The sequence below is a fragment of the Emydura macquarii genome, unplaced genomic scaffold, assembly GCF_026122565.2.
Source record: "Emydura macquarii macquarii isolate MOO-44397 ecotype Brisbane River unplaced genomic scaffold, CSIRO-AGI_Emac_v2 contig_2481, whole genome shotgun sequence".
Classification (NCBI taxonomy): Eukaryota; Metazoa; Chordata; order Testudines; family Chelidae; genus Emydura; species Emydura macquarii.
The window spans coordinates 4,528,794-4,548,358 of record NW_027132618.1 but is presented as its reverse complement, the minus strand read 5'-3'; the positions used below and the strand labels follow the sequence as shown (position 1 = coordinate 4,548,358).

The 19,565-nt window shown below is 41.2% G+C and overlaps 1 protein-coding gene across 1 annotated transcript in view; it reads right to left on the bottom strand.

Annotated features, from left to right (window-relative positions):
- AK5 (adenylate kinase 5) overlaps positions 1-19,167 on the bottom strand; it is a 131,623-nt gene extending 112,456 nt beyond the window's left edge. Inside the window, exons 1-5 of the mRNA XM_067563421.1 lie at positions 18,763-19,167; positions 16,101-16,287; positions 14,517-14,684; positions 10,257-10,426; positions 10,029-10,142 (exon numbers count right to left, since the gene is read on the bottom strand). Coding sequence (XP_067419522.1) covers positions 10,029-10,142; positions 10,257-10,426; positions 14,517-14,684; positions 16,101-16,287; positions 18,763-18,822 — 699 coding nt within the window. The 5' untranslated portion in view covers positions 18,823-19,167. The remainder of the gene's footprint in view (positions 1-10,028; positions 10,143-10,256; positions 10,427-14,516; positions 14,685-16,100; positions 16,288-18,762) is intronic.
- Between the last annotated feature and the right edge of the window lie 398 nt (positions 19,168-19,565).

Genomic DNA, 19,565 nt, shown 5'->3' with positions numbered 1-19,565 from the left:
TGTGCTGTTACTCTCCATGACAATTGCTGATCTGCTGAGAATAATTCCATCTCTGCTGCGTTATTAGACTATTTTTTTCTTTTTTGTTTTAGGAAAACAAAAATGTGTTTCCAATTATGCCAAATGATGCACACTGCTGGAAGTGTGGTTTGCTGCTGATTAACTTCAGTCTTCCATAATGTGGATTCTGTATGAGTAAAACAATTGTTCCCCCAACATTCATATATGCATGTATTCAGATTAGGCCTAGACTGGGAGTTGGGGCAATTGCCTAGTGGGTTCGATCTTCACACCAGCTGGATGGTCTCTTCTCTCTCAGTTGCATGTGATTTGAGCATGAAATTCACCCCAGTGCAAGGGCATCTTAAGTGAGATTTAAATGGTGTACAAACCATGTGCTGGCCCTCTCTATGCATATGAATATCACCCTGAATGTACTGACTGTGAACTCTGATACCAAGGCTTTGAAGCAGCCTGCAGGGCCTCAGTAACAAGTGCACAATAGCATCACCTGCTAGTTGCCCCTTCTCACTGCAGATCAGCATCCCAAACACATATTCAGCAGCTCTGCCTTTTGCTTCTCCCCCAGCATAACTCACACTCCTGGCCAGTGAGTATTAAAACCCCCTGCCTAAGCATACAGGAGTTAAGGAGCAAGGGTTACTGAGCAGGCAGCTCAGCTTTACTCTTTTGTCCAGCTAGCCAGGCCTCCTTCCTCTTATGCTTATAGTCAAATCTGAATCCATTAGGAAATGGTATTTTGGGGCTTGAGCAACCAGCATCAGAGGATAGAAATGGTGGGGCCAAGAGGAGAGAAACTGTTGAATTCATCGGGCTGGAAGCTGGTTGAGATGGAGTTTTAGGAATGGGGAAAGGTGAAAATGGAGCAGGCAAGAGGAGGATGAGACATAGATTTTTGAGTAGATTTACTTTCTGGGCAATTGATTTATTTTTGCGGTGACGACTGAGATGGGGAAAGATGGATTTGTTTTGCAGTGGTAGAGAACCTAGCTCATAACACTGGGGGTAAGTTTGTGAGGAAGGTGGGCAGTGATGGCTGTTGGAATGAACCAGAATACCTCAAATGACAGGAGGAGGCATTTTCATCTTAGATAAATAACAGCGTGGTTGAATTCAAGAGAACATTTTTTGCCAATTGTTCTGAAGAACAATATTTTTACCAGCCCGTCCCTTTTAATAAGTACCTGCCTTTTCTCTATCGGCATTAAGATTGAAATTCACCCATCAGTGGAGAGTCATAAAAGATCTGTGACATCGTGGATTTGTAGTGGTTCTGCTCCACGAAGCCCAGCACAGAGAAGAGGACTAGTGGCCATTAACACCCATATGGGCTTTATAAGGTTTGCAGCCACTATTTCCATCCAAGGGTTGAGTAACTGACCTAGAGGGCCTGTAGGGCTGCCCTGAGCCTGCGGTTGTATAGGAGAAGAATTCAGTTCTCCCCGAGCACCTACAGTGCTCTCTGCACAAAACCTTTTTACTCCAGCATTGTGGAGGCAGCATGGACTCCTCCCCTGGGGGAATTGTATTTGGGAATTAACAGGTTAACTAATTCATACAAAATGGTTCTCCACAAATTAAAAAAAAGACTTCTGGTCTTCCTGTTTGCAAAGCACATGTAGAAATGAAGTTACATGTTCTCAGAGGCATATTTAAAAGGACATTATAAATAATCTGATTGACATTTAACTTCCTCAAATTTATCCATATTATCCAGCCCACACAGCACAATTAAAAATACTTAAAATCCCTTTATTTTATCACAGAATTAAACTATTTATTAACATATCCATTAATTGCAATATCTACCCTACATTTAATTTAATTATTGATATATCTACCTGTTAATAAATTCTAGTTAAACTTTGGATGTATTTACTCCTGCTAAGATCAACATTTTCATGCTGGGGAAAAAAAAAGACTGCTGAACTCAGAAGGGAAGAGTGATATATGAGTGAATGAAAATGGAATAACAGTAATTGAAATTAACTGAAAAATATCTCAATGCAAAACTGTAGTTTTCCTGGAAAGGGAAGAACTACCGTCTCCTCAGAGACTGGACGAGAAGGTCAAATCGCAGTTTCTTCTTCACGGGCAATTTGAGTTCAACTCACCAATCAGAGCCATCGCATTATGGCGTCACTAAAGCTGAAAATACTTAATATGCGTGAGCATGCTGCTACTGTAGGTGACTTGCTGGATTTCAAGCTGACAGATTAATACTAAGTAAATGGCTTTCACCTCAGCATTTTCCAAAATGTGGCTGGAATTTAAAGAACTTTCCAACTATGCCAATCTAAAGGAAAGTGCAATGCCTGCTTTTAGGGTACTTATCTGTCCAGCCTCAAAGAAAGGACAAACCAGAATTAAATCAGTGGTATTGACAACCTTAAGCATTCAAAAATCATGAGCAAATTTCCAAAAATTCATGAATAAATTTGAGTTCTTTTTATTTGCTTTTTGGTTTATGTTTTCAAGTTTTTCTCCATGATCTGGTGGACTAGCAACTTATTTTCATTTAAAATGATAGCTGAGTTTCTCATGTAACCACGATTCGAGGAGCTGAAATTTTAAGAAAAACACTAATATCACAAGAGTTGGCAACAATGAATCTGATTTCTTGAAACGGAAAATCAAAATTGCGCAAAAATCCTAGGCCTTCCTGTGAGAAAAGCTAACTGGGTTAGAATGTGATATGTTCAGTTACTAGGGGAAGGAGTTAAAGCAGAGAAATAAAGGCCTTACTTTGGATATAGTCAAGCAGCTCTAAGGAAAATTGTGACTCCCAGTGTTCAGAGTCTGATTTTGACCTCATACCAGTTTATATGAGGAATAAAATCATTTTAATGAATGAAATTACATCAAGTGGTCATGGTTGCTGAAAACTTTTGAAAATCAGGCCATAAATGTCTGTAAACATCCCTGAGGGCTTCTTCAAGCCTTTTTTTTTTTTTTTTTTCTTTGCTGCTCAGATACCATGGTGACATGAGCCTCAGTATTACCAAAATTAGATAAAAATAGAAGCCAGTTTATTATTCTACCAATCCAGTATCCACACAGGGACCTGAGATATTGCTGCATAGTCACATGGAGGTTTTGTATACCAAGAAAATAAAATTGCGCCTCAATTCTAATTCGAAGTGTCATATGTGCCTCTGGGCTTTAAGGTGTAAATATGGATGGCGTGCAGGGAGGGCATAAAATGCCTTTCCTCCAAACTTTCCAGTGTGACTAGAAATTATTGTTTGGAGTGGTGTCTCTGTTCCCCTTTATTTGTAGATCTGAGCTGATATAGAAATAATGACCACCCCTGGGTACCCAGAAGATGCCCATTTACTACATGAATTCTGACTAGTTGAGATGCATTGTGTTTTGATGTAATTCTAAATATTACTACTTTGGGAACATTTTAGATGAAGTGAGGCACAAACAATCTGATGGTGAAAACACAAGTGAGAGGTTCTCTAATCTCTAACCTAGCCCAATGTTCAGGAATTTTAGCATTAGTTGGATTGTTTTGGCTCTTTTTTTTTAAGAACTGTATTTTGTCCTAGCGAAAAGGGACTATGTGAAGTTCAGTGAATCAAGCTTTTGGATTAGCTGAAATGACAGTAAGAAATGTGCTGAAGTTAGCAGGAGTAAATGCATCTGAAGTTTGACTAGAATTCACTATCAATGGGATATTTTAATATTAAAAGTATATGCAAGTGCAGACATGGTAATTAATGCTCATACTATAGTATTTTGTAATTTCTTGATGAAGTAAAGAAAAGATTTAAGCTCAAGGAATGCTGTCTTCATAATTGAGCCAAGTGAGCTGGAAAACCAAATAAGTTTAATTTTTAATTAAATACATACAATTTTAATACCAGATATTGTGTTAAAGATGCTTAGAGGATACATGCACTTATGTAACTAATTTCTACATGTGTTTGCAAACAGAAATGGTAGAATGCTTTCCCTACTCTTAAACCTTTGTATCTTATTTGTATGTGAGCCATTTCCAAAATACATTAGCTTGTCCTAGTAATTACTGGACACAATTCCTTCATTAATGACTTGCATAATGGAGTAGAATGTATACATAGAAAATTTGCAGATGATACCAACTTGGAGAAGTTGCAAGCATTTTGGAGGACAGCATTAGAATTCAAAACAACCTTGAGAAATTTGAGATTTGGTCTAAAATCAGTAAGATGAAATGCAGTAAAAATGAGTGCAGAGTATTCATTCAGGACAGAAAAATCAAATGTACAAATACAAATTGGGAAATAACTGGCTAGGCAGTAGTACAGTTGGACTATGATCAATTGTTCTTCATGTCCATTGAAGGTAGGACAAGAAGTAATTGGCTTAATCTGCAGCAAGGGAGATTTAGGTTAGATATTAGGATAAACTTTCTAACTATAAGGATAGTGGAATAGGATTCCACAGGAGGTTGTGGAATCCCCATCACTGGAGGTTTTTAAGAACAGATTGGACAAACACCTGTCGGGGTAGCCTTGGTCCTGCCTCAGTGTAGGCAGCTGGACAACATGACTTCTGGAGGGCCTTTCTAGCCCTACATTTCCATGATTCTATAGTGACATTTAAACCCTAACTCCTGCATAGAGGTCAAGTAAATCTCCTTCATTCAGGGAACTCTGCAGAGCTGGTGCATGTATGGCAGATTTTCCTCTCTGTGGTCACCATTCCAGCGTCTGCCCCTACACACACCCTATACAGAGGTTTTGGAGCAGTGTGTCCTCTCCTGGCCCACATCCAGCCTACCACCAACAGCATTCTCTGCATTAGTGTATTCAGAGCCAATGCAGAGGCCACCTCTATGGTGTACCATGGGTACAGAGGCCCCTTATGCAGACACTCTATCCAGATATCTTCCTCAGCACCACCACCCCAGATCTCACAGGCAGAGCAAATATAGGGCTCAAATGGCACAGAGCACCTATGCAGGCCTCTTTGTTTACTTAGACTTTGCCTCTGATGTCAAAAGAGGAAAGACCCAAAATTGTAAAAATGTTCAATTGAATTAAACAAGGCTGTTTGTTTTTGAAACCTGCCCTGCCTATTGCTCTCCCCACTCTCTCCGCTTCAACTCAGTCTCTCTACCTGCTTTACCCATTCGCCCCAGTTTCCTTTATTACTCATCTCAAATTCCACATAATTTAACTATTTACCCTTTTGCAAAGTCTCCTTGTTCATCCTCTCCCATTTGACCTGATGTCATTCTGTATGTTCTTGCAGTGTGATTTAGCTCTATGTAAACAGTGTCAAAGGAGAGAGGACTCCAGTGAAAATGCTGCTTTTCAAGTGAACACTTCATTGGTAATTACACACTGTCAGAGGCCAGTACACGTCTCTCCCCAAATGCTACAGGTTATAACAAATGACAAGGGATGAACTTACTCTCCTTACTGTCCCTTGTCCCCACTCTTTGTCCTCCAATCCATATCAATTTCAAGGGATCCTAGAGGGCCATCGATACATCCATTGCACCGTGGCATGTTCTGCATATCCCAGTACAAACTCACAATATTTATTATTAATTTTACAGCACCCAGAAGTGTGCAAAGTGCCTTATAGAATAAATAATAAGGCACTATACATAGTAACAGTGCTAAAGAGGTTAGTCTCATCGTAAATTCAGTGTGATGAATGCTGCTGACAAACTGTAAGGAGGGGAGGGGATGAGGAAGAGAAATAGTTAAGTTAAAAAGATCACCTGTTGTGAGCATGTGTACATCTTGATAGTTCACTTAAATTTAACCTTTTAAAATTTGATTGTAATAGCCTAGATTGTACACCTCTTACTCATGCTGGTGGGCACTTATATGAGTAGTCCGATTGACTTTAGTGGGACTGAAGTCAATCATGTGACTAAGTATTCATCAACATGAATAAGGGGTGCATATTTTTATTGCTGGGGACTCCATCGCTACTCTTAGAAGCACGTTCTACTTCCTAGTCGATCTTCTAATTAAGAAGTGTCTTATTATTTAATCAAATCTCCCCTTGCTGCAGCTTCAACTTATTATTTCTCATCTTTTCACTTTTGGCTAATGAGAAAATTTTTTCCCTTTCCTCATTACAAATTATGAATGGCTTCTGCACACAGCCAGTAAGAAAGTTTAAACATTTATAAGTTGTAGAAAACACAAGTCACATTTTTCATTGCAGTCCTATACAAATTATTGTGAAGAGTTCAGTAGTTCGTACTTCACAATTCTATTGCACTTTCTATCTAAGGATTTCTAAGCATTTCACAAACATTATCAAGTTTAGCCTGAAGACTACGCCATTTCTTCAGTTATCATCCTCATGCTATAGAGGAGGGATATGAGTCACAGAGAGGGTAAATAGCTTACTAAAACTTATCACACCGGAAGTCTGTAGTAGAACTGGGAATGGAACCCCAGTGTGCCAGCTGTCAGCTGCCAATCCAGTATCTTAAGCACAAGACCATCCCTCTTATGGTTGGAGCACTGTTGCTCACTGTACAGAGATCTTTTAAGAGATGACAAGCATTTTTTACTTCTACAAAATACAAAGCCAGGAGAAAACCTGACCCTCTTCACATTGATCATGCCACACAGCAGATTAAAATAGTTCTAGTAAATTTTAATGCATATGTCAGCCCTAGGTCTATAGTAACTACCATGACCTCAGAGGCCCTAGCGTGCAGAGAGGGAAGGGACAAGAATAGGGAAAATGGTATTCTCTCTCCATGACTATACCCCAAAAAGCTCCACAATTCCCACTTGTGAAACTGGTGATGATTCCTTCTTCCCTGGTCTGATTTGCTCCAGAACAGGTCAGACTGGAACACAGCCGCATACGTAGGATTACAAACAGAGACCCAAATAGCACTGCACTGTATCTTGCAGTCAGAATAGGGCTCTGAGGAATATAATTTAGCAAATGCCATTGAATCAGCTTGAAAATGAAGGAAGTGACTGATAGTATATTCAAGCCTAAAATGACCAAATATATCCCCTCTTTCCCGTTTAAAAAAAAAAAAAAAAAAAAAAAAGAATAAATCTACAGCAGCCCTAAAGCAAAGGAACATATTAAAAAGGAGCCCAAGTTAGCATTTGTTGTCATCTCCCTCTGTCTGCCTGGTCCCCTAGCATCAATGAGAGCTGTGCTGCCAGAAGGCTATCTTTAACCTGTATTAGAGGAACTTTGACAGGACAATTGAATTTAAAAAAAAAAACCCAAACTGATTTGGATGCTGCAACAGAAGAGTTCACAAATAACAGTTCACAATGAGCCCTTACCTCATCCCGCTCCCTTTCTGTGCAGATGCCTTTACCTTGCAGTGGCTACCCCCAACACCTCCTCAGGCTTGATAGAGGCATAGCAGTATTAGTCACAAGATCTTTAGGGAGTGAAATGCACCCCTGGGTAGGGGTTTACGTGGGGTTTAAGAGGTTTATAGGCCAAGTGATAGTCCTACGTACAAGGGTTAATTTCACCCTAGGTAGTTATTGGGTAAGAAGGACCTGAGCAGCTTAGGTCCCACTGATCCTTCCACTCCCATCTTTTCATTCTTCCCTTGCCAACAACAAAATCAAACAACGAAGTCATAGCACCAAGAAGTGTCCTCTGTTTTACCACTAAGGTTTTGTCTACACTACCACTTTTATCAGTCAGGGTGTGAAAAAAACACACCCGACTGACATCAGTTTCACTGACAGAAGCACAGGCGTGGACAGCACTATGTCAGTGGGAGACGCTCTCCCATCAACATAGCTACCATTGGAGGTGGTTTAATTATGCCAGTGGGAGAGCTCTCTCCCGTCAACATAAAGCAGCTACATGGGAGACCTTATAACGGCACAGCTGCAGCAGTACAGCTGTGCCACTGTAAGGTCTGTAATGTAGACATAGCCAAAATCACGGCTTTCAGTTGTATCCCATTCTTCATCACTCATCTGTAAGCTCTTAGACAATAAACTCTTCAGGGCAAAGACTTTATTTTCTCACTGAACCTGATACAATAAAGAACCTAAGTGCTCTGTTAAATAGTGATAGATTATTCATGCTTAAAGTTAAGCATTTGCTTATACGCTTTGCTGAATCTGGGGCCATTGTCTGTTAAGTGCCTTATTCCTGTTTAATTTTCTCTGTTTCTATGTTATTTTTCAAACATTTAATTGGGTGGTGATAGTATTTTGAGTTTTCCCCTTTACTCTGCTTCTTAGATTTTAATATAGGATTTATCTTTTGTTGACAATGACCAGAGTGTTTATGTATTTTTAAAATATTAATTCTGGTATTAATCCTGCTATCCCTGCACACTCGAGTTTTCCCTTGATGTTTATGGGAGACTGTAGTGCAAAAAGACTGCAGGATCAGGCCATATGTTCTTAAAGAAGTAAATACATCCATAGCCTTAGGCAAAAGGCTCATAGTGAGATAAATAAATATGCTGGGCTTCATTCTCAATTACAGTACAGCTTTAGCAGTGTAAAGGGGTCTTACCCCCTTTAAGGCCAAGTTACAGAGCCTGAGCAAAATGTAAAAGGATCTTACAATAAATATGAATCAGGCTAAATTTTTAATGATGTATGTACTTACACTGTATGAGCATTATTCTTATGTAGCTGTATGTGTGTTATGTAATGCATAAACCTTAATATATAATGGTCCACTTGCCTTGTATAAGCATCCCTGGTGGGCAAGCATATTTGTGCCCCCTACTGGGTTTTTTTTTGGTCATTTTCCACCCCATTTTTCCGCCCTCCAGGCTTCGTGCTCTGGGCAGCTATCCCGCTCGCCCCACCTTGCTTGCGGCCCTGCCACCATGCTTACACTAATTGCAATTTTATTATTAAAAATATTTTAAAACAATATCTGTTGAAAAAATAAAACTAAGTTAAGGAATGATGATTTGGACTAAATTTCTTTTCTCTTTTTAGTTCCTAAAATAATTAATACTAAGCACAATCTTCTCCTTTCTTAATTTATAAGCAAATGCAGCTGGCAGTCATCAACTGTTTTCCATAATAACTATTTTGTCAGTTTCTTTTAATTTTCGCAATTTGATTTTCTGTACTATGCACAGAATTGTACCTTATAAAAGAGCAATAATGAAGATCCTCATTAGTCTGCTTTTGTTTTGTTACTTCTATCAAGGCAATGCCACTTAAAATTCAAAATACAGAAATAATTAGTGCTGTTAGTGTTTCTGGAGCACTCTGAAATGGTTTAGTTGAAGGCCACTCTAGAAATTCAATACTGAATTGTAACCTTTGCATATGGCCATAAGGAAATATTACATTTCAGTGTTTAACCAGAAGATGACATAAGTTTTTTCCTCACAATACTGCACCCACGTAGAAATTAAATATTAATATTTTTAGATTTATTTACTTATATACATGACAATGTCATCCTGATAGGACTCTGTATTTTACTATGCAATCATTTTATCTAACTAAATCTAATAGCTTTTAATGACCAAAACTAGGCAAACCTATAGACAACTCTCTCTAAAACAAGATGACCACTACTGGATTAAATGAGCACACAAATAGGCAGGTAATTTTAATCCTAGCATGTTCGTCTTTTCAGCACCTCAGAATAACCTTGAGACCATTCCTCCTTGATTTTGAAGAAATTCATTGATTAAAATGTGTTCCACTTAATGAGCATTTAAATTGTACAATTAAATATTAAAGGATAACTTTTTTCCCTTTCTAAATGATTAATGTATAAAAAATGTTAGTTAGACTCAATCTCTTTTTTCCTTGAACCTGGGAGGATTTTCATTACATCAGCAGGAGGTTAGGATTATTGGTTCCACTATCACATTCTGTCTTTTTACAGAATTTTCTGTCTTCAGACTCTCAAGTATATGCCAAGAGAGTGACCTTTTGTCAATCTGTAATTATGCATTTGAAAAAATTTAAAGAGCAATGCTGGGAATCGGCTTGTTAATTTTAAGAATCTTAACAGTGATATGAGACACATAAATTATCTTAAGAATAAAGACGATCTCTTACTTGGTCCTCAAAGGAGAGCGCCTGTGCAACATCTCTTGGAAATCCATCAATAACTATACCCTCTTCATCAGGAATCTGCATTAATCTCTGCTTTATCTCTGTTATGGTTGTTTCCTTTCACAGAGAGAAATAGTTTTAAAAGATTTTTTAGTGATGCACATTAACAGAGCATATAGAAACCCTTACAGAATAAATACCAAATAGACGATATTCTTAGGAGTGTTGTACCTGTGGGGCCAGTTCTCCAGTAGTAATTATTTTAGCAATTAGGCTCCATTTTCTGTTGCTGCTTGTGTTGTGGATCTTCTTCCTTAACAATTCACCAACTGATATGTATTCAAATCCGTAACGTTCTGCTATTTTCAAACTCTGGGTTCCCTTCCCACTTCCTGGGCCACCTATTATTAAAGATAAGCAAAAAATTGAGCTTTCATTTGGAATGCCAAATTCACTATGACATCCCTGCCATCAGCACCAACTTCCCAATGCACTATCAAATCAAATCCTGCCGCTGTTGCATGGTTAGCACGCTCATCAAAGTCAGTGGAAGTGGATCTATTGCAGGATGGATCCTAAAGTTAACAATCTAAAATAAAATATCTGCTTAGGACAAAAAAGATGAGCTTGGTCTTTCTGGGCCCGATTATCCATTCACTTACCTCCCTTTATAGCAGTAAAACTCTAACCTCTTTAATGGAGCTTTACCTGGTTTATATGAAGAAGAGTATCAGGCCCTCTTCTACATTTAGGTTAAGGAAAGCTATTGCTAACTGAATCCGAATGGAGGGACAGATATTCTGATGCCCTTACTCACATTAAAAAAGCACCTTAGTCTACAAGTGGGCGACTGAAGTCAATAGAGTCATGGAGTCAAGTCATGGAGTAGGATTATCAATGTCTACTCCTAAATATGTGTGCAGAAAATTCTGGAGTTTGTAATAATGAACACATTTAAAAATGTTAAACGAGTGGAGAAGATATTTCCCCACTGCCTGCCTCCCAGCTGCTGGAGACTTTCCCTGCAGTGGGCAAAAGAAAGGCTCTGGCAGGGAAGAGACAGCAGGGAAAACCTTCAGTAACACTCCCGCCAAAGTCTTTCTCCACAATGGGGGAAGGCTCCAGCAGCCGTGAGCTGGTGGAGCCTTTCCTCACTGCACATTCTGTTCCCCTTCCCCACCCCGGCTGCTGGAGCCTTTCCTTATGGCAGGTAAAGGCTCCAGCAGCAGGGAGGCAATGGGACACTACACTGCTAAAGAGAGCCATGTAGACGGGGAGGCATGGAATGGGTGTGTAGAGAATATGTACAGTATGTACTCACATACACAGCACATAGCACACCAACCTACACTGCTATTTACACCTGTGCTAGGGGGCTACGTGGGTACATACCCTACACTCCTCCAAAAGAAACGTAACTTAAAGGTGTATTTTAAACTGATTTAGTTAAACTGCCCAACTTTGCATATGGACACTCTGAATTTAAACCTGGCTTATATTATTTTAGGTGCAAGTTAAATTAATATAAATCAAATTTCTACTGATATAAGTGTCTGTGCAGGTGCTGTGTGTGTAGACAATCCCCAACACTTTTTTAAATGCAGGCATAGACAGGGCTTAACACCTTTTAGAAAGGAGTTAGCTGGTCACAATTAATCTGAGCTCAGCCCCATCCTTTAGTCTCTGTCTAGAATAAGAAAGGAGATGTTCTTTTTAAAATATGTTTGTTTTAATTAAGTACAATTTAAAACATGTTAGCAACCTATGGATTGCCACAGCCAGTTAAAATATTTTTAACTCTACATGTCTACACCAGTGATTAAAAATGTATTATTTAAAACATATTAGTTAACACATTCTTAAACCCAACCTCCTTTTTTCTCAGTATAACAGGATGTAAGAGATTGTTTCCACTGAGTCAGATACATGCCAAACTGGCTGATTCTATCTGGTTTTTTTTTAATGTCCAGGTAGAGCTGGTGGGACCACCAGGGCCATGGCTCAAACTCTTTTTGGCCTGGCCAAACCTAAGTAACGCTGCAACCCTGCACGCCAGCTTGCATTGCCACTCACTCAAATTTGGCTCAGACACCCCTCTGTCATGACTGAGGTTTGGCCAGACCAAATCTGATTGGCACTCTGACTCTGTGAGCCAGGTAGGATTCATGGGCAAGGGGGCAGCACACACTGAAGGGAATAGGAGGATCAGGTGGGGGGGAAATCTTTAAATGGCATTCTGCAGCCTCTGTGTCCAAGAACTTGGTGAATTGCTTTATAGCTTTATGGCTTTACTAGTTGCAGGTAGATCTTTCTATAAACACAGACAGAAAGAAGAGGGGGACATCCCCTTCTATGGTTTAGTTATCAATCACATAGAAGGAAGCTGATTTTTCATAACAGGTTGTTATAAGGATGAAAAACTTTATAAAGATGAGAAAATCGAAAAGCCTTTGTGGAAATATTAAAAAGACCTCAAGGTCGTGAATCAACAATTCACCTTATCTGTAGAAAAGTAAACTTCCTCCTTGTCTTTTATCCTTCTTCGTCCCAGAAGTCAGTGGAGCTAATAATATGCTTCAAGTTAGGGATGCACTTATGTAACTTGCTGACCTGCAGCCTTACTGGGTTTTTTATGCCAACTGAAAGGAACATAATGAATATGTCTAGTAAAGTGCTGCTGTTTCTACAGATTATTATTTCTGCGGCTGTCAGGACAATTGTTTACACAGTCCTTTTTCTCTCTGTTATTCAGCATTAATTATATTGACTCTTACTATGCCTAGTGCGCCATTTTCTCATTGTAGAATGAATTACCTTGGGAGGAAGTTGAGTTTGGTCAATATTTTCTGGATAATGTACAGAATTTGAAAGCAGCTGTTATACTGCACATACAACAGAGTTTCCATCAGATGATGGATGGATGCGTGGAGGATTCTTCGCCTGTTAGGCTTCAGAGCCACTCAACGGGGACTAGTCAGCCCAATGGCTGAAGTACTCTTTGTGGGCTGCTTACATGGTTCCGCTTGTAAGTGGGAAACAGAAAGATCTTCACAGCACCCATGCCCTGCTCCCTACATGCTGTCAGGCAGAGAGCTTGCACTGAATAGGACTCCACCCTGTTCCAGGGGTGAGTGCACACTATGCACTTCACCTACATCCAGTCTTCACTCACTTTCCTTGTGCAATGGAACCACATTGATTCCACTGCACAAGGACCTTCCATAGCCACAGAGTCGAGGCCTGCATTTGCTCCCTTATGAAAAGGACAACCATCTATTTGTTAAAAAAAGAAAAAGAAAAGGCATTGGTGTTATTTCTCCATCTGATGTAGGTCATATAGTTCAAAGAATATGAAGGCTCTGAAATCGTTCCATGTTTTGATTTCTGTTTCAGAAAGTAATAGCAATAGGCTGAAGAAAACACTATTGTCTAGCAGCCCTATGAGGGGTAGGCACCAGTAGCTATGAAAATGTGATGCTTTTTTGTTTAATGTGCATTGTACTTTTACATTTTTAAGAACTCTCCCTGTATGCAGAGCTCAGCAGACATTTTGTTCTCAGGTTTTTGCAGTATACGACAGAAGAGACACACACACTATCCTTGCTCATGGAGATTGTATTTGTTCCCTTCATATAACTCCTTTTAGACTGAGAATCTGATTCTTCACAGCTTTGCACCTTGTATAGTCATTTACACCTACACCTATGGAAAGTAAGTGCAAATACAAAACACTACAACCAGTATAAATGAGAGGAGAATTCTGATTTGGCAGCAATTTACACTCATTTTGCACAGCTATAAATGACTAGATATGGTGCAAAACATTGGAGAATAAGGCCCTGATATGGCATTTGGGAATCGGACCCTCTTGCCATATGGAAATATAACACCCAGACAACAAAAAACATAACCCAGATAAGTGAAATGCAAATGATTCATGGCCACTGGACAAACTATTGACCTGGATTTAAATTGTAGGTGTATTAAATGATTAACATATTTTACCTGAAGTTAAAAAATTATCAGTTTGCTTGCAAATGCGACGGAGCAACACACAATGGTGAATTTTGTGAAAAGTGTGTAATTAACTACTTCATTCTTAGTGAGGAGCACATTGGACACAATTGGCTGAATGTAGCTAGAGATGAATTTATCAAAGTAGTGGGCTGAAGAGCACACTTTCACTCAAATGGGATATGCTGCTTAATCAAGGAATTTTAAGTGCAGGTCACAACATACCGGTATTTTCTTCTCAAGGGATGCTGCTTATCTAATTTTACTTGTGTTTCCTTTTCTGTGGACAACTATATTTTCTTATCTGGCAACCTATGAGACATCGGTTGCACTTGGACCATATTCTTTTCCTATCCTAAGTAGAAGGTTTGCATTTAAACACTGTAGGCATCTGATTTATTTACAGTATAAATACCAGTGCAAAGAGAATAATAATAAGGGTTTGTCAAACAACTGACCCTCACTTTGCCTTCATACCTAAGACAAGGATGATTTTTGGTCGAGGTCTTGCAGGATCAAATACATCATACTCCTCAATTAGCTCCGCAGTTTCAGAGAGATCTGTGTCACTTTCTATGGAGAACTGGTGGATTGGAGGGAGTCGGTCATATCTTCGATAAGGAAAGTTAGGATTGTCAGGCATCACTGCAAAACAATAAAATACATCGGAAATAATGGAAATAAATAAAGTCAATGTCATTTGCATTTGCATTTTTTTATTAAATGAGGATGACACAAAGAAAATTAGTGTTTCTGTGATAAGAAATATGGTGGTAACAAAATTTCTTCAATATCTCGAATGCCATTTTACTCACTGGAAGTACTTGGTATTCAATCTCTCCACCCAGCTGGCTTATTCAATTTAAAACAACTATTTCTCAGTTTATAAGATATCTTGTGTGCCGTTTGAAATGTATAAGCTTGCATTTATGGTAAAGTATTTTTATTCTTCAACGAAAATCTGCCCTCCGAGACAGCAGGCAGGCACAAGCACCTGAGCAGACGGCCCTTATCCCCCGCAGATCCCCTGAGATCCATGGTTTTGTGAGTGGAACCGTCTTTTATATTCCATGTTGCAAACAGCGATTGGATGGGAGAAATAACTATGGCAACTTGAAGAGGAACTAATTACTGATCATTAATGTTACTAATATACGAATGGCATGTATTGGTATGACAGATTTAGATTTACTGAGACGCAACCAGTTCTAAATCATTTCTTCATATATGTTATATTTAGTAAATTAATGTACAGCTCTAATCATTGCTTAGAACATAAAGGGGCAAAATCTCAGTTGGTTTCACTGATGTCAATGAAGATGTGGCTCATGAGGATCTGGCCCAAATACTGTGAAAATCTAAGGCCGAATTATATCTATATCTATGCAAATAGTTAGGGAGGGTACAAGGAGATCTCTCTCCCACCATTCAGTGTACCCATACAACAAACACCCATCATTTGGCTGTGGGATTATGGTGGCCAATTATGGCATGGTCAGGAGTGTTAGCAGCCTGGAAAGGAGCACATGTGTGCACCAGCAGAGCTGCATTTCCTTTCTGTCCAACACCAGGTGAACCTTTTCAAATGTTTCAAGGGCTGCATCCCAGAGCACTTTCTCCAATACCAGTTGAGGCATAATGCCTCCAGGAACACTGCTTTGACAACAAACTTCTTCCTCATCTGTCTCAAACTACTTCCTCAAAGGAGGTATAATTTTGATCAATTTTTCCCCTACATAATAACCATTATGAGAAAACAAACACACACTCACAAATAAATAAAAGCCCACCCACTTCTACAAACCAAAAAACAACAAACACCTCTTGAAAGTAGTTTTAAAATAATGAAAGGAATTACCATTTCAGGCTTGATTGGTTATTAATTATAAATTTTGGTGTGTGTGTGCCTATATTTCTACAACTTTTCCCCCAAAGAAGTTTAACATCTAATTTGTCATAGCAGTACAAGATAACTTGTGTAAATATACATTTTTAAAATAGTGGATCTGAAACTGCCTATTATTACACTGATAAAATATTCAGCTCAAGGATATACATTACCATTCCTGAAAAAGGATCTTCTTGATTGTCCTCCATTGAGCGGGGGCAATGTCCTCTTTTCTTGACTAACAAAGGTGTCCCATTTCACTTTTTCTGACCCTCCCAGTTCCTTCACTTTTTGTAAACAGCTTTCCAAATATTCAATTGGGTCATCAGGTTTGTAACACATTAATCCATTCAACAGACTCTGCAACATAACATCCAAAAATAAGTTATAGTCCCAAGGAGATGAAGATAAACACAAGCTTGTATTTTGAATTTAATTTTACTGCACCCATTTCTTCATTCCCTGCACACCCAAAACCTCCAGTTCAAGTTGATATTTGGGGCATGCAAGGAATGTAGAATTGGGCCCAATGAGGTCACCAATACAATTTAGAATAGAAAGCTCCTGGGTATATCTTTATTTTCCTGTTTACAAAAATGGAATAAAAGCTGAAAATAGTAACAAGTTTTCTTTAATCTTTCTTTGAACTACATCTCAGACTGGCAAATATATATAATGTTTCTTGTAGAATCTAGATAAACCCCAAAGCTTATGTTTTCTAGTTTACTTAGTTCAATAAAATGCATAATTTTCTGAAACGCCAATATGACCACAAGCATTTTACTCATATTAATGTTTGAGAGACAACACTATAATAAAAACTAGATCAATTTTGAAAGCCCTGACTGGTGCTCAACCATCATGTTGATGGGTGTGGTATAAGAAGCTGAACTGACCACAGCTACAGTCATTTAGAAAATTTCCATCATGTAGTGATTTAATAATTTAAGCATTATGCCCCGATGTATAGAAAATCTCTTTAAACTGTGTATTAGATCATTTTAACATTAGCATTAATTAATTATAGTATTGCACAAAGTGGTGCAGGATAAATGTGTGTGAAGGGTAGAGTGGACTATGCCATCCTCTGGAGCAGACAGGATTGTTTTTTGTTGGCTGCCTGGGTAGCTATATCCAACCGCTATGTTGTAGATGTAGATGGGTAGACTATTTCCAATATGGCAATTCCCACTGTTAGCTCTTAAAATACGTTTTAGGATGTAGTCCTTTCCATTGCATTTTTCAGCTTTCCCTTATTTTTGTGCATAAAGTTGGATGCTACAGTCGAAATCAGTGTAATACATGAAAATACCTTACATTCATGATTCAGTATTTCTCTGTGTTATTTTAAAAGCTACAGTTTATATGATTGCTTCAATATTGTTTTTCACATGCATTTACAATATTGTAAATAATTTATGTGCCTGAGTTACACCATCAGTATAATTAAATAAATGAGCATTGCAACTATGTACATGTTTCTGTGGAAGAATGCATACCCTTGTGACACCTTTTATTTGCTAATACAAGTCTTGCATCTCTTTGATGCACAATTGCATGTATTCATAATTAAACCATTTATTTTGTAAAACTTATGAATAAAACATAAACATAGTGTTTATATATATAGCCTATATATGTCTTTTCAATCATTCATTGGGAAAATCTTGTTTCAAAATAGCCTAAAAATCATATTTTCATACTGATGAGACAAGAGATTAAAGTAGTTTACGCTGGAGGAAAAAATCCACCTTGTACGGGAAAAAGCAAATGACTGTTTATTAACAGATACACCAGCTAGCTTGCACTAAACCACTTTAAAAATCTGATGTTTAAGAAACCTCATTAAATGGTCTGGTTTATCGACCAGTGAACTGAGCTCTTGAACAATGAATGATCGCCTGGAGCTAGGCGATGATTTCCTTTTCCTAGAGGAACTCACGCCGCATAGGGATTTAGCTGAGAGAGAGAGAGAGTGTGTGTGTTTTAAACCTAAAAAAAAAAAAGGTTTGGTCACACACAAGCCGTTTTCTAGTGTTGGCTGGAGGACAAACCGCTGAGGGAAGAGCTACTACCAGCATGCACATTGCGCCGTCCACGCAAGGCTGACAAAGCGCCGAGGAGCTGCGCGGAACACGAGACCTGACACCCTCCAGATCCCGAGCGCACGTTCCGCGCGCCCAGCCCAGGGACGGCTGCGGGGCGGGCTGGGACCCGAGCACTGAGCACAGAAGGGCCGGAGGGGGGCGCATGTCTCAGTGCTTCATGAGGCAACCCCAGCCCGGTCCGAGGAGCCAGGAAGCCCGGGTTGCAGCGGGGGCACCCGCACGGCGGCCCCTCGCCCGGCGCTGACGGGGCGGGCATGCCACCCCCCCCCTCCCCATCTCCAGCTGAGGAAGGCAGCGGGAGCCCGGCCGGGAAGAGCATCTCCCGGGCACCGGAGCTGACTGCCATGGGGCAGGCTAGACGCCTTCTCCGGCCCTCGGGCTACCCGGGTGGGCTCCATCCCCGCCAGTCCGGCCCCTCTCTCCTGGATCGGGGACACGGAGAGGGCTCCAGCCTCCTCATCCCTCCCAGCCTAGGTCGGATCCTGCCGGCCCGGGCCATCCAGTCTCCCCCTCCCCAGGCCGGGCCCCCCTTGGCTGGCTCAGCCCCTTCCCCGCGCTGGGGTCCGGCCCTGGGTTCAGGTGCAGCGCCCGCGGGGCCGGGCTCAGACGGGCTCTCGGCACCCCCTGGGGCTGGGTCCGGGCGAGTTCGCCCCGGGGGAAGCGGCGCCGGCCGGGCTCCCGGTCAGCGCTGCGGGGCGGTCACTGGGCCCCGCGGCGCCGCCCTTACCTCGAAGAGCTGCGGGATCTCCCTGCGGGCCAGGTACTCCTTGGCATCGCAGGTGTTCATGCCGCCGGCCGGCCTGAGAGCGGGGCGACGGCTCCGCTGCTGCTGCTGCTGCTGCTCCTCCTCCCCCGGCCCCGGGGCGCCTCCTCGCTCTCTCCCGTGTCCTCTGCAGGAGGAGCCGAGGACACCAGCGCGGCGCCGGCTCCGGCCAGGGGCTGAGCGCTCCGGCGGGCAGAGATTTGCCGGCGGAGGCAGAGCCAGCCCCTTCCTCAGCTCCCCCGAGTTCTGATCTGGCCGCCCAGCCGCGTGTGTGCCGCGGGAGCCAGGCGCGCTCCCCAGCTCCGGCGGGCGGTGTGAGTGGGTGGCTGTGAGCAGCGCACACCCCCTCCTGCAGGCTGCATCGCGCACGCGGCGCTGCCCAGTTCAGGGCTTCCAGGCACCAAACGCGGCCCTCTTACACAGCTGGGTTAACCCGAACGTGCCGGGGGAGATCCCCCCCCCCCCGCCCCCGCTTCCAAGCCCAGGCTCCCCACTCCTCCACCCCGCTGCACAGATCTGCAAGGGCACGTAGCCGGCAGGCGGGACGGAGGGGCCACGGGGTGCACTGGATCGAAAGTCTTTCCAGCAGACCACAGTGGTCGAGACAGCTTCATAGGCTGCAGTGCAGATTGCAAGCCAAGTTAGGACACCAGCACGGGCAGCAGCTTCCCCTGGCCGTGGTTCTCCATGCCGTGCCATTGATGATACACGTGTGCAGCTGGGACACTGCTGTTACTGGGGGGGAAGGGGGCTCCATGGCAACCCGA